The 20,478-nt window shown below is 39.8% G+C and overlaps 1 protein-coding gene across 2 annotated transcripts in view; it reads right to left on the bottom strand.

Annotated features, from left to right (window-relative positions):
- RELN (reelin) overlaps positions 1-20,478 on the bottom strand; it is a 449,490-nt gene that overhangs the window by 78,625 nt on the left and 350,387 nt on the right. For both annotated transcript variants that reach the window (XM_073328520.1, XM_073328521.1), the window contains exons 28-36: positions 18,676-18,911; positions 14,561-14,718; positions 13,452-13,659; positions 9,256-9,332; positions 5,588-5,746; positions 4,299-4,487; positions 3,793-4,066; positions 2,463-2,603; positions 2,186-2,363 (exon numbers count right to left, since the gene is read on the bottom strand). In XM_073328520.1, coding sequence (XP_073184621.1) covers positions 2,186-2,363; positions 2,463-2,603; positions 3,793-4,066; positions 4,299-4,487; positions 5,588-5,746; positions 9,256-9,332; positions 13,452-13,659; positions 14,561-14,718; positions 18,676-18,911 — 1,620 coding nt within the window. The remainder of the gene's footprint in view (positions 1-2,185; positions 2,364-2,462; positions 2,604-3,792; positions 4,067-4,298; positions 4,488-5,587; positions 5,747-9,255; positions 9,333-13,451; positions 13,660-14,560; positions 14,719-18,675; positions 18,912-20,478) is intronic.

Raw genomic sequence — 20,478 nt, 5'->3', positions numbered from 1 at the left:
TTTCTTGGCTGCTCTGCCATGTCTGGAAGGGGCAGAGGAGCTAGCAGGGAGATGCTGCAGGGGAGGCTCAGGGAGGGTTAAACCCCCAAAAGGTTAACAGACCCAGGGAGGAGAGGGAATGTCAAGGTGGAAGAGTGCTGCCCCCCACTGCCCAAAAAACTATGCAGAAAAGTTAAAATAGGAGGAGGAAGAGCGAAAGCAAAAGGACCATCACTGCCTGCTGCTGCAGAGGTACAGAGTCTGTCACCAAGCAGCAACAGAGGGAGTATGGCCAGACCATGGAGCACCAAAACTCTTCCTCTGTGAGCTGCAGAGAGAGGAGAGCAGCCCAGATGTCCAGAACTGTGGGTGACAGATGGCTGCAGAAATCAAAAAGCAAGCAATTGAATTTTTAATCACATTGTCCAGTTTTGCTAAAGGATGCTTGTACTGCTGATAGGGCGTACAATACAATCAGATTGTTACATCCTTGAAGCCATAGGACACAGGTCTGGAAAGAACCTCTTTGGTCATCGAATCCAGTCTCCTATTGCAGGCAAACCCATCATATAATCAGATTCATAAATTTATTAAGCTCTATTTTAGGTTACTTGCCCTCACTACTTCTACTGGAACGCTGTTCCAGAACCTCATTCCTCTGGTGGTTCTTCTAATTTTCAGCCTAAATTTATTCATGGCCATTTTACAACCATTTGTTCTTCTGCCAAAATTGTACTTTAGTTTAAATAGCTCTTCTCCACCTAAAGACCCTAATACCTCCGTGATGTATTTATAGAGAGGAGTCATATCCATGCTCAGCAATGATTTGAAAGCTTAAACAATCCAAGCTCTTTTACCTCCACTCATAATATAGGCTCTCCATTCCCCTGATCATCCTGGTAGCCTTTCTCTGCATCTGTTCTAATTTGAATCCATATTCTTTTTTAGGTCTTTCTGTTCAACTTCTATAATACTCAGCTCTGACTATTTGCTGGACTTTGTGGGAATACTGGCATATTAACAACAACAACATTGTCACCACCATTAAGCTTTAATTTAGATCCCAAAGTGCTTTACAAAGGAGGTAAATATTGTTACATAATCCTTTTAAAACGGGACTAGATCAAAGCACATTAATGTACTGTTAATGTATGTCAGGAGGATCCACCTGGACAGTTAGTCCGCGGCAGGTTATTTTGAGGTAGATTCACACCCCAGCTTGCTGTGAACTAATTGTTCATGTGGACAAGCCCTAAGTGGATGGCCCTGTGTGTGGATCTGGGGGCAGAACCACTGCTAATTCGGCAGGGATTTGGCAAACCCAGCCTCTGCATGAGCACGAAAGCTTATGCTCAAATAAATTTGTTAGTCTCTAACGTGCCACAAGTATTCCTTTTCTTTTTGCGGAATGGAATAGAAGTTGTGCAAATAATATTTTTAAAGATTTCATTGATTACAGCTAAATTAATATTTACACTTTATTTTTGAGAAGCACTGAACTAATGGTGTGACAACATAGCTGTGGATTTGCACTCTAACTGAAAATGGCTTGCATGTTAGCTCAAAACTAGAGTGCTTGTGTGAACAAAGACATATCTTAAGGTTATAAAGGAAGTGCAAGGTTTGGAAAGTAAGCTCTATTTTGTCTTACATATTTGATTTTTTACTCTATCTATCTAATCTATCTATCTATCTTCATAAAAATGAAATTTAAGAATACACATTAAACACATAATTAAATATGAAATAATGCTAAACAATCTACATCATACAAAATTTGCAAAAATAAACATGTAGGCTGAGATTTATAAAATTAGCAATGGGATTTACAAAACTAGTAGGGGATTTAGACACAAGTCCCATTAATTTTTCCAAGCCAATTATGGGAGCTGTGTGCCCAAACCCCATAACTGGCTTGGAAAAATCTCAATCGTGGAGTTTTATTTTGATCTTTCAGCTTTGTTAGAAATGACAGCAGAAGCTAAAGCAATAATTGGAAAAATAATATGTTAAATGTTCAAAAAAGTAACTGTGCTGAACATAGTGACTATACCTCAGGCCAGAAAATAGTATCAAAGGTGAAAAATAACCTCTTGTCTAAAATTATTAAAATAATCATTTGCAGGAAACAAAGAAAGGAAATATACTTGCTATTATTAAGCGTATTGATATTTTATTAAATATTTGAATTTAAATAATATCTAACCTCTTTAAAAATGAGAGTGGTTCCAGATTTGATTGTGTCACTGTTCAGGTTTCCCCTCTCAGCACCGTAGACTTCAGGCCAAAGATCAGGATGCAAGTTACCATTGAAGTCATCTTTCAGAACAGAAGGCAGAGGAGCAACAGGGACACAGTACGGACCTCCAAAGCCTCTGTCACACCTGACAACATAATGGTGGAAAAAGGGATTATCTATCTCTGGTAATAAAAATACAACATTACTTTGAAAACAGCACATAATGTTAGGTTTGTCTACTTACACACAGTGACCTGAGTCACAGATTCCATGGCCAGAGCACATCCAGGGACATCCTGTAGCCAAGACTACATTATCAATAGCCCAAGAATCTGCTCCAGGAGCGTAATCATATTGAATCCATCTGAAACGTGTTCTGGGAGTGCTAGCAAAACAGAACAAACATAACTCAGTTTGAAAAACAACATTCTTGTCTGCATTTGGGAAAGAAAGTAGAAATATCTTAAATGTATTCCAGCTGAAACTGAACCCTATCCTGAAGTCTTTCTCAGGCAAAATTCTAACTGACTCTAACAGGACTATAGCCTAAGTGAAAACTGATTGAGGATTTTAGGATTATTGTGTCTATTTCTCTTCAATATCTAACTCTCTGAGTCTTCACTTTTCAATACTGTACACATAGGACTTTGCAATGGGACATGTATGATGCTGAATTCATTGCTTAGATTTATGGTTCAGATGTGTGCACTGTTTAACACAATGAAGTTGATCAAGAAGCATTAAATACATTAGTATTCAATAGCTTGTTGCACACACAAATAACTTTTCAATGCAGCTAGCAGTTTATCTGTTGAAGGCCAATTTAGTCAGGGTGTATGTGGTACACTCCCAATAATTCATGAGGAGGCATCAATACCAAGAGAGGGAAAATTGCTTTTGTAGTGAGCCATCCACTCCCAGTCCCTATTCAAGCCCAAATTGACGGTGTTAAGTTTGCAAATGAATTGTAGTTCAGCATTGGTTCTCCACTTGTAAGGTAACTCCCTTCTCTTCATGTGCCAATATATATTTATGCCTGTTTCTATAATTTTCACTCCATGCATCTGAAGAAGTGGGTTTTTTACCCACGAAAGCTTATGCCCTAATAAATCTGTTAGTCTTTAAGATGGCACTGGACTCCTCATTGTTTTTGTGGATACAGACTAACATGGCTACCCCTCTGATACTTTGCACCTATCTGTGCACATGGCAAAATGCCTTTATTTTAAGGTGTTTTTCTTCTGAAATGTGTGAGTGCATTAATTTCTGACACTTCATTTGGTGCATCTTTGAAACCCCATCGTAGATTTACAGCCCTTGTTATGGTTAGGTCATAGGCAAGGCTCAAGAATTCACTCAGCTAAATTTGATTCTCTCACAGACTCTTGCAGCCCATATTACATCTGCTGAAATATTTTTAAGTGCAGTTTATAGGGATGATGTATTTATTTTCTGGCACATTTCATATTTAATTATTAAGAAGTATTCAGAAAATTCCCAAGCTGAGGCATATTTGTTCAGATTTGTTCAGAAAAGCTTGTATTTTGATATATAGCCAACACAACAATTCTCACATGGTTGCAAGTGGAAGGTAGACAGTAATTCGCTTCCAGTTCTGGAATCTTTCTGATCTGTAAATTGAACTCTCAGTATAATGCTGACAACCTATGCTTGGAGGAACACACTCTTCAGTCACCAGGTGCCAGTCTCTCCCATTGTTTAAGGAATACTGCAAGTGAATGCCATGGGAATCGCTGAATGGCTTACTGCAACCCATGCTCAGCTCAAACTGCAGGAAAGTGGAGGCTGACACATGGAAATCCCAAGTCTCAGCATAACGAGGTTTTCCTAAGAAAAGAGAACAAAAATATTTTCCTATTATGTAATGTTTTAGTATTATGTAATGTTTGCTTTTTCCTTGGGCTCAGCATTTTCAACTGTATAGCCTGAAAGCATTTTTCCTTTAATCAATAAACTATTATACAGATATCCCCCATTTTTTAAATGGATCCTATAAAGACCTAAGCTACCTGTAGCCTAAAAAATAGGCCCATTCAGACCTTTCTTTGGTGATACATACCAGTATCTTCACTGAACATCAGAGCTGTATCCATAGAGAGACAGTCAATATCTACTTGACCCCCTTGGATCCGGTACCAACTTGCTTGTAAATCCACAGATCCATCAAATTTATCTTGAAACCCAGTCTGAGAGCTGTCATTCATTCCTATAAGGACATCATCCAAGGCCCACTGTGCTGAAAGTTTCCCTACAAACGGAAAGACAGGAAGTTTAGTGGAGCCCCAGTAAGATATTTAATCGTGTCTGTACTATGCATGCAGACTAGTTAAATTGTTTCACAATTCCAATACCACCTTCTTGTGACAATAGAGTTCAATCAATTAAAATCTTCTTGTTAACCATACTTGACTAGTTACTCAAGGCATAATCCACCACCTGTTGGTGGCTCTATTTCTGAGGAACACAGACATTTCCCCACCTTTATTTTTCAAGCTGGAATACTAGTGCCATCATGATATTTTCCTATTTTTAAATGAAGTACTCCCTGAGCCTCTGTTATGCAGATTGGGTTTCTCAACCTGCCCTTTCTATTGCTAAATGGGAAGGGGGTCCTGACTAGATAAGATGGGGGTCCTGGTCTGGAAAAGGGAGTTGTGGTAAGGAAAAGGTTGAAAACCACTGGTGCAGACGATCTTCATGGCATTTTTCCTCACCTTCTCCCTACCTCATCTCTGTTCTCGTCTTCTTGCCTGAGTCAGCCCAACAATCCCATCAATCCATTTCCCTCTGCACTCGCATACTGGATGTCCTCCTACTGTACCCCCCCTTTAATGCTATTGACTGAGAAGCAGGAGGAGAGGGAGGGAAAAATGACAACTAGCTTCAGCTTATAAATTGTACGCAAAACATACATCAAGATGATAAAGAGCACATCTAAGTAACCATATAAGCTTACTTGGGCTGCCTTCCTTTTCTCATTCCCTCATGTCTGTTATCAATCATAAAGTTTGGTTTAAACTTAGAGTGTGAACAGTTTGGTGCAGGAACTGTGTAGTTATTTTCTCTGTAAAGCACCATGCACATTTAGGGTGCTATATAGACAATAACAATAATAACAAAAACAACAATAATATTATGACTGAGAAAAGCCTTGTTTAGCAGTAAGCTATGAATAGGCCAAGAGCCAAAACTATCCTGTGATAGCTGTGTAGGCATAATACATTTTTAGTTTTGTTTTTCCTAAAATAAAATGTCCATAGCCCTTAACCTTATTTCCAAGCACTGGAAGGCTGGATGTTTGTTTTATTGGAAAGCTGCTTATTACATTTTTAGTAAAGCATTGCTTACCATGTTGGGGTTGCCACCATCGGAAAGCAGTTGCAGACGTTTTAGCTTCACGGGGTAGATCTATTGAAACAATCTGTGGTTCTAAGTAAGACATGTAATCCAGCTCTCGCAGCAAATGCCAGGTTATTCCGTTGTTATTTGTGTATTGAACTACAAGCCCTGTATTAAAAATGAACAAAATCATGGATTTAAATGACACAGAAAAACTAAGGCCAATCCTTCAGTCCTTATTCAGCCAAATCCTAATATCAGTTTAATGTACGCTACATGATATGGGCAAATGGTTTGTTTTTTTCATGTAGCACATACTTTTTTGTGAAGAGAGCCCTTTGTTGGCAGGATGTTATTACTGTTGTCAGGATTACTGGTTGTCATATGTTGCTTGGATTAGCAGTAACCTGACAGGGCCAGATTCTCCCTTTGGTTATACAGGTGCAGCCCCATTGAAGCTAGAGAGATTGCACCACTGAAACTGTGGGAAGAATTTGACTCACCATCTTTTAATACATTTAATATCTATTTCATATAATGAATCCTTGTGGCTTGTTCGGCTCACTAAGAGGCTGTGTTTTTGCAGGCTGTGAACCCAGCCCTTTCTGAAGATGGCTCCTGACTGTGATTTCACCTTACTATATATACTACATCCTTAAAAGTTACATTATCTCCATTATCTTAGATTTAGTATGGTAGATATTAGAACACAGTAGAGCTGTGGGGGACAGAAGTCATTCATTGGCACTGCCCATCATGTAGGAGAATGAAAGAAACATCACTAAGATACTCTGGGTTTGATTCTCCTCTCAAAGCAGTTTTGCACCACTGCAACTCCATCAAGGTCAATGGATTTACTTTTGACTTACACCGTTGTAAGTGCGAGGAGAATCAAACCCTGTGAGTGTAATATATGAAAAGAGACTCTGGCCTTGATTCTGATCTCATTTATACTGGTATAAATCAGGAAATCCACTGACGTCAATGGTATCAAACTGCAGTGAGAGGAGAAAGAGGCTCTCCTGTGTAGAACGTAATGAACTTCCTTGTCTTGCTTCTTCTTTCACTTACCCTCAATTTAAACTGGGGAAATTCCATTTAATCCAATGGATTTACTCTTGATTTAGACCAGTGTACATAAAGGGAGAATCAGGCCCTCCCTCCATATTCCTATTTTATTTTAATTTTCTCACCCTCTTTAACTGCTTAGCTGAATACATTTTACAGTGTAAATGAGATCCGACTCAAGCCCCAGTGTTAACAAACACTTTTAGCTTGACTTCCAACTGAGGTCACAGTTTTTTAAGAATATTTATATGATAATAATGTAACTTTCTTATCATTAGATCACAGAGTGATTCACAATCTCTAATGCATTTATCTTAAGGCTGCGATTCTCTCACTGAGGTAGCAGAAGTCACGGATTCCATGACTTTCCGTGACCTCCATAACTTCCACAGCAGATGGTGCAGCTGACTCCAGAGCCAGCTGCTTGGGTGCCCCATGGCTAGCCACATTGGCCACTGCTGGAGCAACCCTGGGCCAGCTGCTCAGGCGGTCCCGGTGCCAGCTGCACCAGCCACTGCTTGGGAGGCCCCAGGCAGCTGGTTCCACGGACTCCTCGAGCAGCGGTCCTGGGGGCAGTGCCGAGGAACACCCGAGCAAGGGTCTCGGGGGCTGCCCCAGAGCCAGCCACACCAGTCATTGCTGGACCGGCCCTGGGGCCAACTGCTCGGGCAGTCCACACTGGCTGCTCCTTGGGCAGCCCTGGGGAGCGCCTGAGCAGCAGCCTTGGGGGCTGCCCCAGGGTCAACCTCACTGTGCAGCCCTGTGCAGCTGGCTCTGGGGATTGCCTGAGCAGTGGCCGGTGTGGCTGGGTCCAGGGAGCGCCCAATCAGCAAGTCCTGGGGGTGCCCTGGGGACTGCCCGAGCAGCACCAGTCCTGGGCTGGCTACAGCAGTGGCTTCAGGGGCGCCCGGAGGCTGTCTGAAGAGAGGTTCCCAGGGAGCAGCGGCTGGAGGCAGTCAACCCCTGGAGCAGAGGCCTCCTGGAGCAGTGGGGCCCCAGAAGTAGAGATTTAGTTAGGGGTATTTTTGGTAAAAGTCATGGACAGGTCACAGGCCATGAATTTTTATTTATTGCCCGTGACCTGTCCATGACTTTTACCAAAATTACCTGTTACTAAATCTTAGCCTGAATTTATCTTTACAACATCCCTGTGAGGTAGCATTATTAGCCCATTTTAATGATAGGGAATTGACGCACAGAGAAGTTAAGTGACTTGCCCAAGGTCACAGTGGAAGTTCATGGAACTGAGACTTGAACGTGGGTCTCCCACAGCCTAACCCAGTGCCCTGACCACCGGACCATCCTTCTTCATCTCTTTCATTATTGGTTTTCTGCCTAAATGAAAATTGTATATATCTGATTTTAAAACCAACTATGAAAATTAAGACGTCACCTTGACTATGCCAGAATCTTTATTTTTATTGGTTTAAGAACTTTGTTCAAGGATTTAGAGAGATTTACATTTAAACTGCCAGTATTATACTAAGCCTGAGAACTGTCTGTGGGATGCTAATCACATGGGGAGTAAGATCTTCTGTACATTAAGTTTTTTGAATGCTGCAGAAACAATGTTATTTGTTTCTGTACCTGTCCTGTCAGGCAGTGTCCCCATGGTGCTGATTTGAATTGAGGTTAGCCCTTGTACTGAGCAAAGAACCACGCAGAGGTTTCCTACAGTACATATTACTTGAGCCCATACACAATTATACTTGGAATCAGTACGTAGTCATATGCATAGCCTAGACATAATTTTCAAACTGCTGTAACTGACAAATCATGTAGTGGTCCTGTTGTTACACTCTGGGAGGAAAATTAGAAAGCATTCAGAAATACACAAACAATTAATTTTGATTCACTTTCAATGTTATTTTTTAAACAGCATGCCCATAACACAGCAGTCATTACTCCCCCTGCTTCATACCCAGTTCAACTGGCAGAACAGGGCCATAATAATGCAGGACAAGCTAGCTTTAAAAAACACCTCTGATTACCACTGTATCTTACATTTCCATGGGAAGCTGAGTTCATTTGCATGTAATGCCAATAAAATAATTACATAATGTTCCCAGCTGCCCTTACACAATAAAAATTATACTATATAGGGCCAGATTTAGCTGGCATAAATTGTCACACATCTAGTATCTCCCATGGAACTACATCAGTTTATATCAGCTGAGGATCTGCCCCATGAGTAACTCCCTCATTCTTACAAAGCTCAAATTTCGGACCCTTCCTCCCCCCACCCCCGAAAAAACAACCTAGGGACATGAGAAAAATAAGCAGATGGGAAAGATTAATTTCTTTGGCCTAAATAATATTTTCTTCAGATTCAGTTTCATAATTCTGCATTCATGAGGCGAATAACATATAATAAATAAGGTTAACATCAGGTTTGTGTGGCTTGGAGGTAAATAGGAGTTCAAAATGTGGAACAATAATTAGGAGTAGATTGCTTGTCTTCTATTTAAAAATGACTTCTGTACCCTTCATAAAAGGGGGACAGTTAGTTGATTTGTATTAACTATGTAATGATCTTATTAATTTTGTAAAATAGGTCCAATGAACAAAAACACGGCTAAAAGCTGGTTTCAAATGAAAAGGGACATTACCTTCATTCCTGGCTCTTGGTTTGTTGCAGAGAGTACCAGCTGTTTTGCTTCCAATTTGTAAATAAAACTGAATTAGTCTGTTAAAAAAATTAAAAAGTGTTCTTACAAGAGAAATATAATACTGTTAGTTTTTTTGTTGAAATGTCAAAGCACAAATGCAGTATAAACAACTCTATTTTCCCTAACTCATGAGGATTTTTTATTTAGGTCACTATTCAGCGCTTCTTAATTTAGGTAAAGTTTCCACCAAAATCAACAACCTATTAGGTCCATAGAAGTTTTTCCCAAGTAAGGAGTAGTATGGGGTCTATAGAGGACACAATGTTTGTGTGGACAGCTGATACTATGCTGAACAAATGCATTGTTCATACAATGAAATATATCTATTCACTAACATTAAAAAAAAACTTTGGTAGAATTAAAAAAATAATTTTGAAGAAGTTTAATGTGGTTTCATTAGTGTGGCAATAAAACCACCTGGATTTCTATCCTTGTGAAACTACTGTCTAACAGCATAATACTGGGCTTTCTTGAAGGATGGGTTTATACTACTGCATTTGTGGCGATTTTACAGCTCTTGTGGGAATGATATGGGAGAAAGACAAGGACACATTTATTATTATTTTTGAAATTTTAGCAATAAAGTTAAAATCCTAGTAATCCTAGTGCAGTGTTTATGCGTAGATTGGAACATAGGAATTGCCATACTAGTTCAGAGCCAAGGTCCATCTACTCCAGTATCCTTTCCCTGATGGTAACTAGTCCCTGAGGCTTCGGATGAATGTGTAAGAATCTGGTGACAGTTGTGGGAAAATCTGCTCCACACATTAGCTCTGATCTTGATCTCTAATAGTTAGAGATTGGCTTAAACCCTGAAGTATGAAGTTAACATCCCTTCTAAAGTTTTTGTTATTATTTATGATAACTCTGGATATTCCTGATATCCATATAAATGTCCAGTCCCTTTTTGAATCTTAAGCGTTTGGCCTCAATGACTTCCTGTGGCAATATGTTCTGCAGGTTAATTATATGTTTTATGAAAAAATATTTCCTTTGATCAATTTTGAATTTCCCACCTTGTCATTTAATTGAATATTATGAGGCAGGGAAAACAGAAGTTCCCAATCTACTTTCCCTAGACCATACATTATTTTAAATACTTTTATCATGTCTCACTTTAATTGTCTCCTTTCTAAAGTAAACAATCCCAATCTTTTCAATCTCTCTTCCTATTAGAGTTTTTCCATGCCCTTGATCATTCTCATCACTCTTCTTTGCACCCCCTCTAATTCTGCAATATTCTTTTTGAGATGAGGTGACCAGTTCTGCACACAGTATTCCAGGTGAAGCCACACCACTGAGGTATAAGATGGCATTATAATATTTTCAGTATTATTCTCCATTCCATTTCTTATTCACCCTACCATTTTGTTAGCATTTCTGACTGCAATTACATATTGAGCAGAGGTTTTCACTGAGCTGTCTACACTGATGTCCAGGTCCCTTTCTTGAGTTTATACAGTTGATTTGAACCCTGTATGGTCAAAGAGCAGTTTAACTTTTTCCCTCCAAAGTGCTTTGTTTTACAGTTATCAGTATTAGATTCCATTTGGTGTCATGTTTCCCATTTGCATAGCTTGTTTAGGTCTCTGAAGTTCTTCACAGACCTCTCTGGCCATGACCAATCTAAATAACTTTGCGTCATCTGCAAATGTTGTTACCTCACTACTCATTCTTCCCCTGCTCCCTTTTCCAGACCATTAATAACTATATTAAGCAACAATGGGACATAGTAAAAAACCATGAGGTTCCCTACTGCTAACCTTTTGCCATGATGAAAATGGACTTTTTAATCCTATTATTTGCTTTCTGCCTCCTAGCCAGTTTTGATCCTTGACAATACTTTGCCTCTCCCCCCATGACTACTTAGCTTGTGCGGGAGCTTATGAAAGGCCTTTTGAAAAGCACTCACATAACTTATTTAAACATTTTACTTTGTTATCTTAAATATACTTATTTTAGTTGGTGAATTTGTGGCTTATGAAAGTGAAAGACCAAGGGCTTGATCCTCCACTCATGTTGGTTTCATACCAGTGTAACTCCATTCCCTTCATGGGAGGTACACCCGATTTGCACAGCTATCAGTGAACTCAGAATCAAGGAGTAGGACTATAGCCAAGCATAGTGCAGTGCAGGTGCTGCACAAATTTCACTTGTACAATTGTGCATGAATATCACCATAATCCTAGACCCCTGTTTCTTGGCTTCTCTAAATCACAGTATTCATGGTCATTTGTCTCAAACTGTGTGTTGTGTTTGTTATGTACTGTATGTCTACAGGAACTAGGATGAGATTAGCAAGGTCATGTCCATCTGAGTCTTATTCTGGATCTAATCCCATATCCCCAGAAGTGAACCAGTGTAGACCCTCTGCCCCATGCCTTGGTTCTGAAAGCCAAAACCAGGCCTGTATATGTCTGTAGTTAAACACTAGCTGGTGACAGATTTGAAAAAAATTACAGTTCTATTTTTTTATGACTAGTAATTTCTCATGAAGACAGACTAGGAAGATGAAAATGTTGTGCAGGAGGACTAGCCTGCCCAACCAACCTTTAAGAGTTTGGCCCAAAACAAGTCTCTGAGACTATTCAACAGCCATTAACAATAGAGTCTGCAACACAGATGGGAGCCAAATCAACCAAAGAGCCAGATGTCACCACTTGGAAAAAAATATATTCCACAGTTTTTATCTAGCTTCTGCAGCTGCCAGGCAGGCCCCAAGTGTGACTACATTTGCTGAGCTGATAGTGAAGGAAGCCACAGGGGAAAAAGATTAAGAGCAGGAGGCAGTGACTAATCAGTGATAAAATAGCATCCAGGTATCATATTGGCAGCCTAACGGATGTAAATACTGCCGCTGAAACAGTGTCCCTGCTATAGTGGGCCATGTTTTGAGAATAGGGCTCCTGACTAGTTTTACCAGTAGGTGTCACTACAGACAATTAAAATTACTGGGGCAATTTTGAGATGCTTGCACAACAGCTGTCTCATACAAACCAGGAATGATAATAGTTTAAAAGGGTCAAGAAGGAGCTTCAACTCCAACTCTGTAAAGTTTGAAACGTTAAAAAAAATTAAACAGTTTCAAACTCTGTAAAACCATAAAGCTACCCATGGGAACATCTGGAATTAAAAATGGCTTAGTACTAATGTGAAGAAACTCTCTTGGCTTTACAATAGGTTTTCTGTGTGGCAGGAGAAGTAATTATAAGCGCAATTTGCATGTAAGTTTTACTATGATATGTTTACTTCAGACATTATGCTCTATGTTATTAACTGCAAAAATCTGATATGACCCTTCAGGACACAGAACTAGGTGCTCTCCTCTGTCACATAGTTCACAGAGTAGCAAATGCACACAAATACCAGCCAGACATGAGTGGAACATACACAAAAGGCAGCTGTTGTCACGCTGCATGCTGCCCCCCTCCAAGATGCCAGCAATCTCGCTGACGCCCCAGCATACACATTACAATATGTAGGGTCCTTCGGGGAGTGAATGGGCTGAAAAATAGTGGTGTTAGAGAATGCCCACTCTAGGTAGTATGATCCCATAGAAATCACCCATAAATAATGGGGCAAATTGTTGCATTACTTATTCCTGACCCTACAGAATTAACTCCCACTCCAGTATCTGCACCCTTTATAGATGGAGGCAGTGTACAGCAGCAGGCGGGCAGACAAGGGCTCCGTGGCCATGCTGTCAGGATGTAGAGGGTTCAGGACAGCATGTAAAGAAGGAGGCTTTCTGCACTTTTGAGGCATAGATTCTTTATGTATTCTCTGGTTTTGTACAATTTCAAGGCCATGCCTCCTGCCTGTTCCATCTAGAAACTGCTGCTAAGTCATCCTTCCAGAGCGGTGAATGGATCCCATTTTCTAGGCTGCCATTCCCTTAACTTTTCCCCTTCTGCGTTTTTGTCAAGTAAGGGAAGGATGTTGCCAAGAGTTTTCAAAAAGAGTAATTTCTGCTGGAGCATGCTGCATTTTTCCTCTCTAAGATGCTCCTTAATAATGTACTCGTTGCAGTAAAAACAAGAAAGGTTTATACTGTCTCTCGCTTTATTGCTGGAACTATCCAGGGGACACCATATTAATATACATACATTTTCTGAGAAGCAGTATTTACTATTGACCTGATATTTGTGGTGTCCAGAGGGACAGTTCTTGCTTCCCTTTTGCCGGGCCCATCGAAGTAAAGAGATTTCCCATCACTGAGTGTTCCACAGCCTGTTCCAACCTGACCTCCAGTTATCTTGTACCAGAGAGGGCTCAGCTTCCTCTCAAACCTGTCGAACATCTCACTGTGATTAGGTACATTAGACACACAGGTTCCATGTGCGGCTTCAGAAGAAAAAAACATACAGGAGATGCTCTGTTGAAACAGTGCTGAACAGCAAAGGTCAGATGCAGTAAACTGGCAAATGGTATTATTACTTCCACATATTAGACTCTTATGAGACAGCTTCCTGATGAAACGATTGCACCTCCATTTAATCCTCTTTACAAACACCCTTTCTAGTCAGAATAAGCCTCCCTCCCCTAACCTCCCTTCTCAGAGTAGCAGGATGTTTAACTTATCTGGTGAATGTTGCAACATTTTACGCTGCTCAAACACAGTTTTTGCAAACAGAAAAGGTGTTATCCTACTGCTTCTGTTTAAGTGTAAAACATGTTAGTTTATTGCTTTGCTGTTGTAGAGGTTCAGAAAAGTTGTATATGCAACTGGTTGTGTCAATCTCAGGTATTTTTTCTTTATAAAAACACTTGAAACCACAAGTGAACAGAATTTTCCACAGAAGGTCTGTTATTGCATATGTTCATTCCTTGTCACATGCCATCTCAAGGCCAGGGGACTGAAAACAGAAGGAATTCTTTTGAAGATTGGCCAAAAAAATTCAAAGCAGACTTTTTAGTTTATAATATTTTCTCCAGTGTTCTCTTTTCTCTCTCTCTCCCCATTTATATGGATGGCAACATTCAAAGGTCGTAATGGTCAGAAAACATCACTAGTGTATGTGCTCTGGTAATGTTCCATTTTGGCAGTGTTGGATTTACTAGCTCATGAAATGTGCTTTTACAGAATAAAAAAAAAAAAAAAAAAAGATTTTCACTCCAGACTTGTGAAATTTATGACATCATGTTTTCTCTCTATAGCAGAGAAAAATAATGAGATGATACGTTTTAAACATTAGTTCATCACAAACATGCTTATAGCAGTCACATATAAATAATGTAGCCTTACCTGTATAGCCCAAGTCACAGAAACAGACTCCAGAGACACAGTCCCCATGACCACTGCAGTAATTGGGACAAGGCTCTGAGATGTAAACCCCATCTAAGCCAAAAGGGGGCACATTCTTGTGAGAACTGCTCTCCTGGATCCAGCGGAATCTAGTCTTACTGTGAAGAAATGATAAGCAAAGGCACAGCATTACTGCTGATTGCTTTAATATCCCTTTTATATTTCAGCTACTATTTCATGCTGAAAATTAAAAGAAGCTTTGCTAGAATAGCCTTTATAAATGAGATACAAATGTGTGCTTGGAAAACACTGACCATTTTCTTTACATCCTTATATTTTTGTGAAATTTCCTTATGGATTTTCCTTCCAGACAGTTTCTTCTATGTATTGTGACCTCCTTTATTTCTCTGGCAGCACAGCGCCCAATGTGGTGCGCTGTGCCTGATGTGGCTTATCAGTCAGCAGGAGTGAACTGAATAGATGCTGTCTTTGTGATTTGTCTCCTTTTAGCTCTGCAAATAGCTTTAGTCACGTAGTCACTGCTGAGCAGGTAGTTAAGTTTTGAAATTCCTGAAACCCATTTGTTACAGTACTTAATAAAAGAATCTAGTATTGACAAGGATGCAGAATGTAACTGATGGTATAGAGTATTTATGTACAAAAAGCTTAAAATAATGAAGGTTCAGACATTACAAGAATTAGCTAATAATTGTAGGTAAAGTATCTTACAGTACTTTTCAGAGTAGCAGCCATGTTAGTCTGTATTCGCAAAAAGAAAAGGAGTACTTGTGGCACCTTAGAGACGAACCAATTTATTTGAGCATAAGCTTTCATGAGCTACAGCTCACTTCATCGGATGCATTCAGTGGAAAATACAGTGTGGAGATTTATATACATAGAGAACATGAAACAATGGGTGTTACCATACACACTGTAACGAGAGTGATCACTTAAGGTGAGCTATTACCAGCAGGAGATTGGGGGAGGGGGGGAACCTTTTGTAGTGATAATCAAGGTGGGCCATTTTCAGTAGTTGACAAGAACGTCTGAGGAACGGGGGGGGGGGGGGGGTGGGAGGGGGGCAGGGCGGGGCGGGGGGAGCGGGAATAAACATGGAGAAATAGTTTTACTTTGTGTAATGACTCATCCACTCCCAGTCTCTATTCAAGCCTAAATTAATTGTATCCAATTTGCAAATTATTTCCAATTCAGCAGTCTCTCGTTGGAATCTGTTTCTGAAGTTTTTTTTGTTGAAGAATTGCAACTTTTAGGTCTGTAATCGAGTGACCAAAGAGATTGAAGTGTTCTCCAACTGGTTTATGAATGTTATAATTCTTGACGTCTGATTTGTGTCCATTTATTCTTTTACGTAGAGACTGTCCAGTTTGACCAATGTACATGGCAGAGGGGCATTGCTGGCACATGCTGGCATATATCACATTGGTAGATGTGCAGGTGAACGAGCCTCTGATAGTGTGGCTGATGTGATTAGGCCCTATGATGGTGTCCCCTGAATAGATATGTGGACATAGTTGGCAACGGGCTTTGTTGCAAGGACAGGTTCTTGGGTTAGTGGTTCTGTTGTGTGGTGTGTGGTTGCTGGTGAGTATTTGCTTCAGGTTGGGGGGCTGTCTGTAAGCAAGAAACAGAACAGTAAGTGTCTTAGTCCTGGATCATATTATGGCCAAAAAACTATTCTTTAGAAACAGTGGGCCAGATCCTCAACCAGTGTAAATTGGCACACTTCCATTAACTTCAGTGGACCTATACTAATTTACACCAGCCCAGGGTCTGGCCCATTACTCAAGAAATTCGTCAATGAAAAAGGTGTCTATATAGAAAAAGAAATCTTCTTTTAATGCTTATAATAATGATCAATTTGTAGGAGGATGACATCTGGGAATTTGCCTTGTCAGTGGTTTTACAGTTGCTAGTTAAAGGATCAGGAAGGTTTCCAGATTGATTTGTCTCCTGTCTGATGCTGGCCCCAGCTAGTTCTAACATCCAAAATGTGCTCATGATGTGAACCATTCCAAGTTCCTGACTCACCTATAGGACTGGAAGCTGGCTTGGAAAGGATAGGTAAGCTGTGAGTAATGTCCACAGGGATCAGAGGTTAACTGATTTACCCAAGGTCACACAGGAAGTCTTTGGCAGAGCTAGGAACTGAATCAAGATCTCTTGATTCCTACTTCAGTGCATTAGCAACATGACCATCCTTTTTACCCTTTCTAATGTATCTATTGTTTTTTTTCTATTATCCATGACCTCTTGAGGAACAACAGGCATATTTTAAGTTAATTGTCAGCTCTCCATCACATTCCACCAACTAACCACACAGCATATTCCAGAAATAACCCCAGAAGGAACTCCCAATTGGTACATAACCAATGCAATGTTGACACGTTAGGAGCCACATAATACTGTCCCATCTGTAATGTTAATCTGCTGAATTTATGATACTGGTGGTAACTTTTTTCTTTCAGTTGTGCTGTTTTTTCCCCTGATCATGCTACTGAACATAATGCCAAACAGATTGCTGCTATTGATTCTGTACTGCTTGTTTTGAGTAAATCAAAACAGCTAGTGTCAGATTTGTGTGACTTGGCATCTGCTTTTATTGGCTAATTACTGAAAAAACTTGTTACGGTACACTGATAATTCGACTCCTCACAGTAAAGACACAGACTCCCTCTGCTACACAACATGCCATGTACGGTAAATCTTTGCAGTGGGAGAAGCATAAGGAGCGACTGACAGTCTGACAGGGCAGAAAACTGCAGATAGCAATAGCATGGCTGCACTGAGAGAGAGTTAGACAAGAGAGCAGGCGATCTCAGTTGGTGGGTGGTATATGGACAGACAGGTGTATAATTGCATGGTAGGTTTCGAGAGAAGCAGGAGAGATATTTCTATGTGGAAAAATAGGGGTATGCCAGACTTCAGAGTTTTTATCTGAGGATGTGAAAAGGCTGGAAATGGAAATGAGAAAATTCAAATAAGGTCAAGTAGGATTCAGACAAGGCTCTCACTTTTTCGGCTTGTTAGAATCTTTCTAAACCTTTGAGGTTTTCTCATTTATATAGATCACTCATCAAGTTTATATGTGGGTAGTGTGACTGATGGGAGCTACTGAAAAATCTAAGAGAGCTGATTTTCACCTGCATTTGCAATGGACTATAACTTAGACTTAAAGCCATCTGATAAAGTTACCTCTTTTGTTTTGGGGTTTTCTGGCTGTGAATACAATTTGACTGCTTGGCACTACTCCACAGAGGAGTCTTTATAATGCTCACTATTATCCGATGACATGGTGCATGACATAGCAGCTCAAATACCCTTCTGTTTTTTTCTTCATCCAGTAGCAACTGTTTGCAAAGCTAATCCTGTTGAGACACCTTATTTGATTCATGTGACCTATCACGCTCTTGCTGGTGTTTCTGACCTAATTGATAAGCGTTAAGAAAGGTAGCACTATGATGAAGAGATTTATGTCAAATTAAAATGTGTTTTTTATTATCGTTGCCTGTTGCCTTGTAATTTAATTTTATAGACTGTTCTGACACCTTTAAAATGAAAAGCTTTGCCCTGTTTTGTATGAGAAATTAATATATTCTTTCTGGATCACGTGGTTTGGTTTGGTAGTATGCTAAATCTTACTAGTATTGGCTCAAAGTACAGAAGTCAAATTCACATGTACAGTAGAACCTCAGAGTTACGAACACCAGAGTTACAATTGACCAATCAACCACACACCTCATTTGGAACAGGAAGTATGCAATCAGGCAGCAGAGACTAAAAAAAAACAACAACCAAAAAAGCGAATACTGTACAGTACTGCGTTAAATGTAAACTACTAAAAGGAAAAGTTTTAAAAAAAGATTTGACAAGGTAAGAAAATTGTTTCTGTGCTCGTTTCATTTACCTTAAGATGGTTAAAAGCAGCATTTTTCTTCTGCATAGTAAAGTTTCAAAGCTGTATTAAGTCAATGTTGGGTTGAAAGAACAACCATAACATTTTGTTCACAGTTACGAACAACCTCCATTCCCGAGGTGTTCATAACTCTGAGGTTCTACTGCATAATATATTTCACAGAATTAAAGACCTACAGTACCTGGCTGCAAGAGATCTTGGAATGATAATAGTAATTCTTGTCCACTCCTCAAAGTCTCCTGTGTAATACATGGATGGCTCACTCAGCTCTCGGGAATTTCCTTCACATCCTTTGATTCCAGGAGATGCAGGATAACAGCCGTCTTTCACAAGTGACCAGAACAGGCCAGCATCATGGGAATATTGAAGGAGAACTGGAGCAGAACTACTGTACTGATTAGTGCAACCGATGTTCAGCTGTAAGAAATATGATAAAAGCAGAGTAGAGTTGATGAGGTGTAGTGACCTGCAGTTTTGTTTTTGATTATCAACTGCACCTAATCTGTAATTTTAAAATTTGTGAGGCAGAGTTCCTATCAAATATAGAAACCCAAAGACAATCAGGTTTCAGAGTAGCAGCTGTGTTAGTCTGTATCCGCAAAAAGAACAGGAGTACTTGTGGCACCTTAGAGACTAACAAATTTAAAGACAATCAGAGACCGGTATGTTTTGGGATCTATTTCATACATGAGGCATTCCTCAATAAAAATCTTTGCTGCATCTTTGTTGAGGTTGCTGGGCACATAAAATGTGATGCTTGAAAGTGGATTTTATGCACATAATACATATTCGGTATAACACTGTATTTGTATTTCTGCAATAAAGGACACAGACAGCAAGTATTATTGGACTAGTATTCTGTTGCTTGTGTTCTATTCCTCTCTCTTATAAATGAAAGCATAGGTTCTTAGAAGTCCTTAAACAAGTTGTAGCACTGAGTCAGGCTGAAGAGTACATATTACATATCTTATGATGACGAAGGCAGTACAACAATATTACCAATCCCAAACATTCAAAAATCACGCATCGGGCTCCAAAAAATTATGAGATTGGTTTAAAAATCATAATATTTTTACATAAATTCATGACTCCAGTTGATGGAATTGAAAGAACACCACCAAATATCATGAGATTTGCAATCAAATTGCAAGAGTTGGTATAAGAACCTTTACAGAATAGAAAAGAATGCACACTGAAAGTCACTGTATCCTTCTTCTTCTTCATAAAAGGCCCTATTCTGGATCCTTTATTCACATGAATCATCTCAGGCCTGATTGTCCATGACCCTTGTGCAAGTGGATAGGTGGGAAAGGTGCAAGAAACCTTCCTTACCCTATGCAAGAGGCTAGGATAGTCATAATCTCTCTGCATAGCTGGCCACAGAGAGGAGAATATACTGTAGGTTAATGCAGCCTGCACATTCCACTTGCACTTCTGGAAGCACCAGCAGGATTTGCGTCCCCTGAGACACAATCCTTCCAAACGGTCCAAATACCACCCAATGCTCAGGGATACAGCCACATGCCACAGTCTAGTCCATTGATTCCAGATGGATTATGTATGTGAGCAAGAGGTGTAGGATCAGTCCTCAATATATAAGCAGCTTGATTAAACTGAAACAGCGCCACCAGTTCATGTGAAATAAGAACGTGCATTAGACAAATTTCAACTACCACTTTCAGTTTTCAAATTATTACAAGTGTAATATTGGAAAAACTCATATTAGCTTTCATTATTGACCTATAGAAATTCTACATGACAATGCCAAAACATTTATGACAAATTATGATAAATGTGACTGTGCTTGGGTTTACTAGGCAAAATTATCCCCTATACTGGTATTGACAATGGAAATGCCACAAGTTCTCCAGGCACCTCAGTTACAAAGAACACTCCCTGTTTTATAAAGTACTTCCTCTGTAAAGCCTGTGCAATACAATGGCAATGGGGATGTTGGGGAACTAATGGAGAGGAGTTTCATTCC

The sequence above is a fragment of the Lepidochelys kempii genome, chromosome 1 (genome assembly GCF_965140265.1).
Source record: "Lepidochelys kempii isolate rLepKem1 chromosome 1, rLepKem1.hap2, whole genome shotgun sequence".
Taxonomy (NCBI): domain Eukaryota; kingdom Metazoa; phylum Chordata; order Testudines; family Cheloniidae; genus Lepidochelys; species Lepidochelys kempii.
The sequence above is the reverse complement of the archived record's forward strand: the minus strand, read 5'-3'. Positions and strand labels throughout refer to the sequence as shown.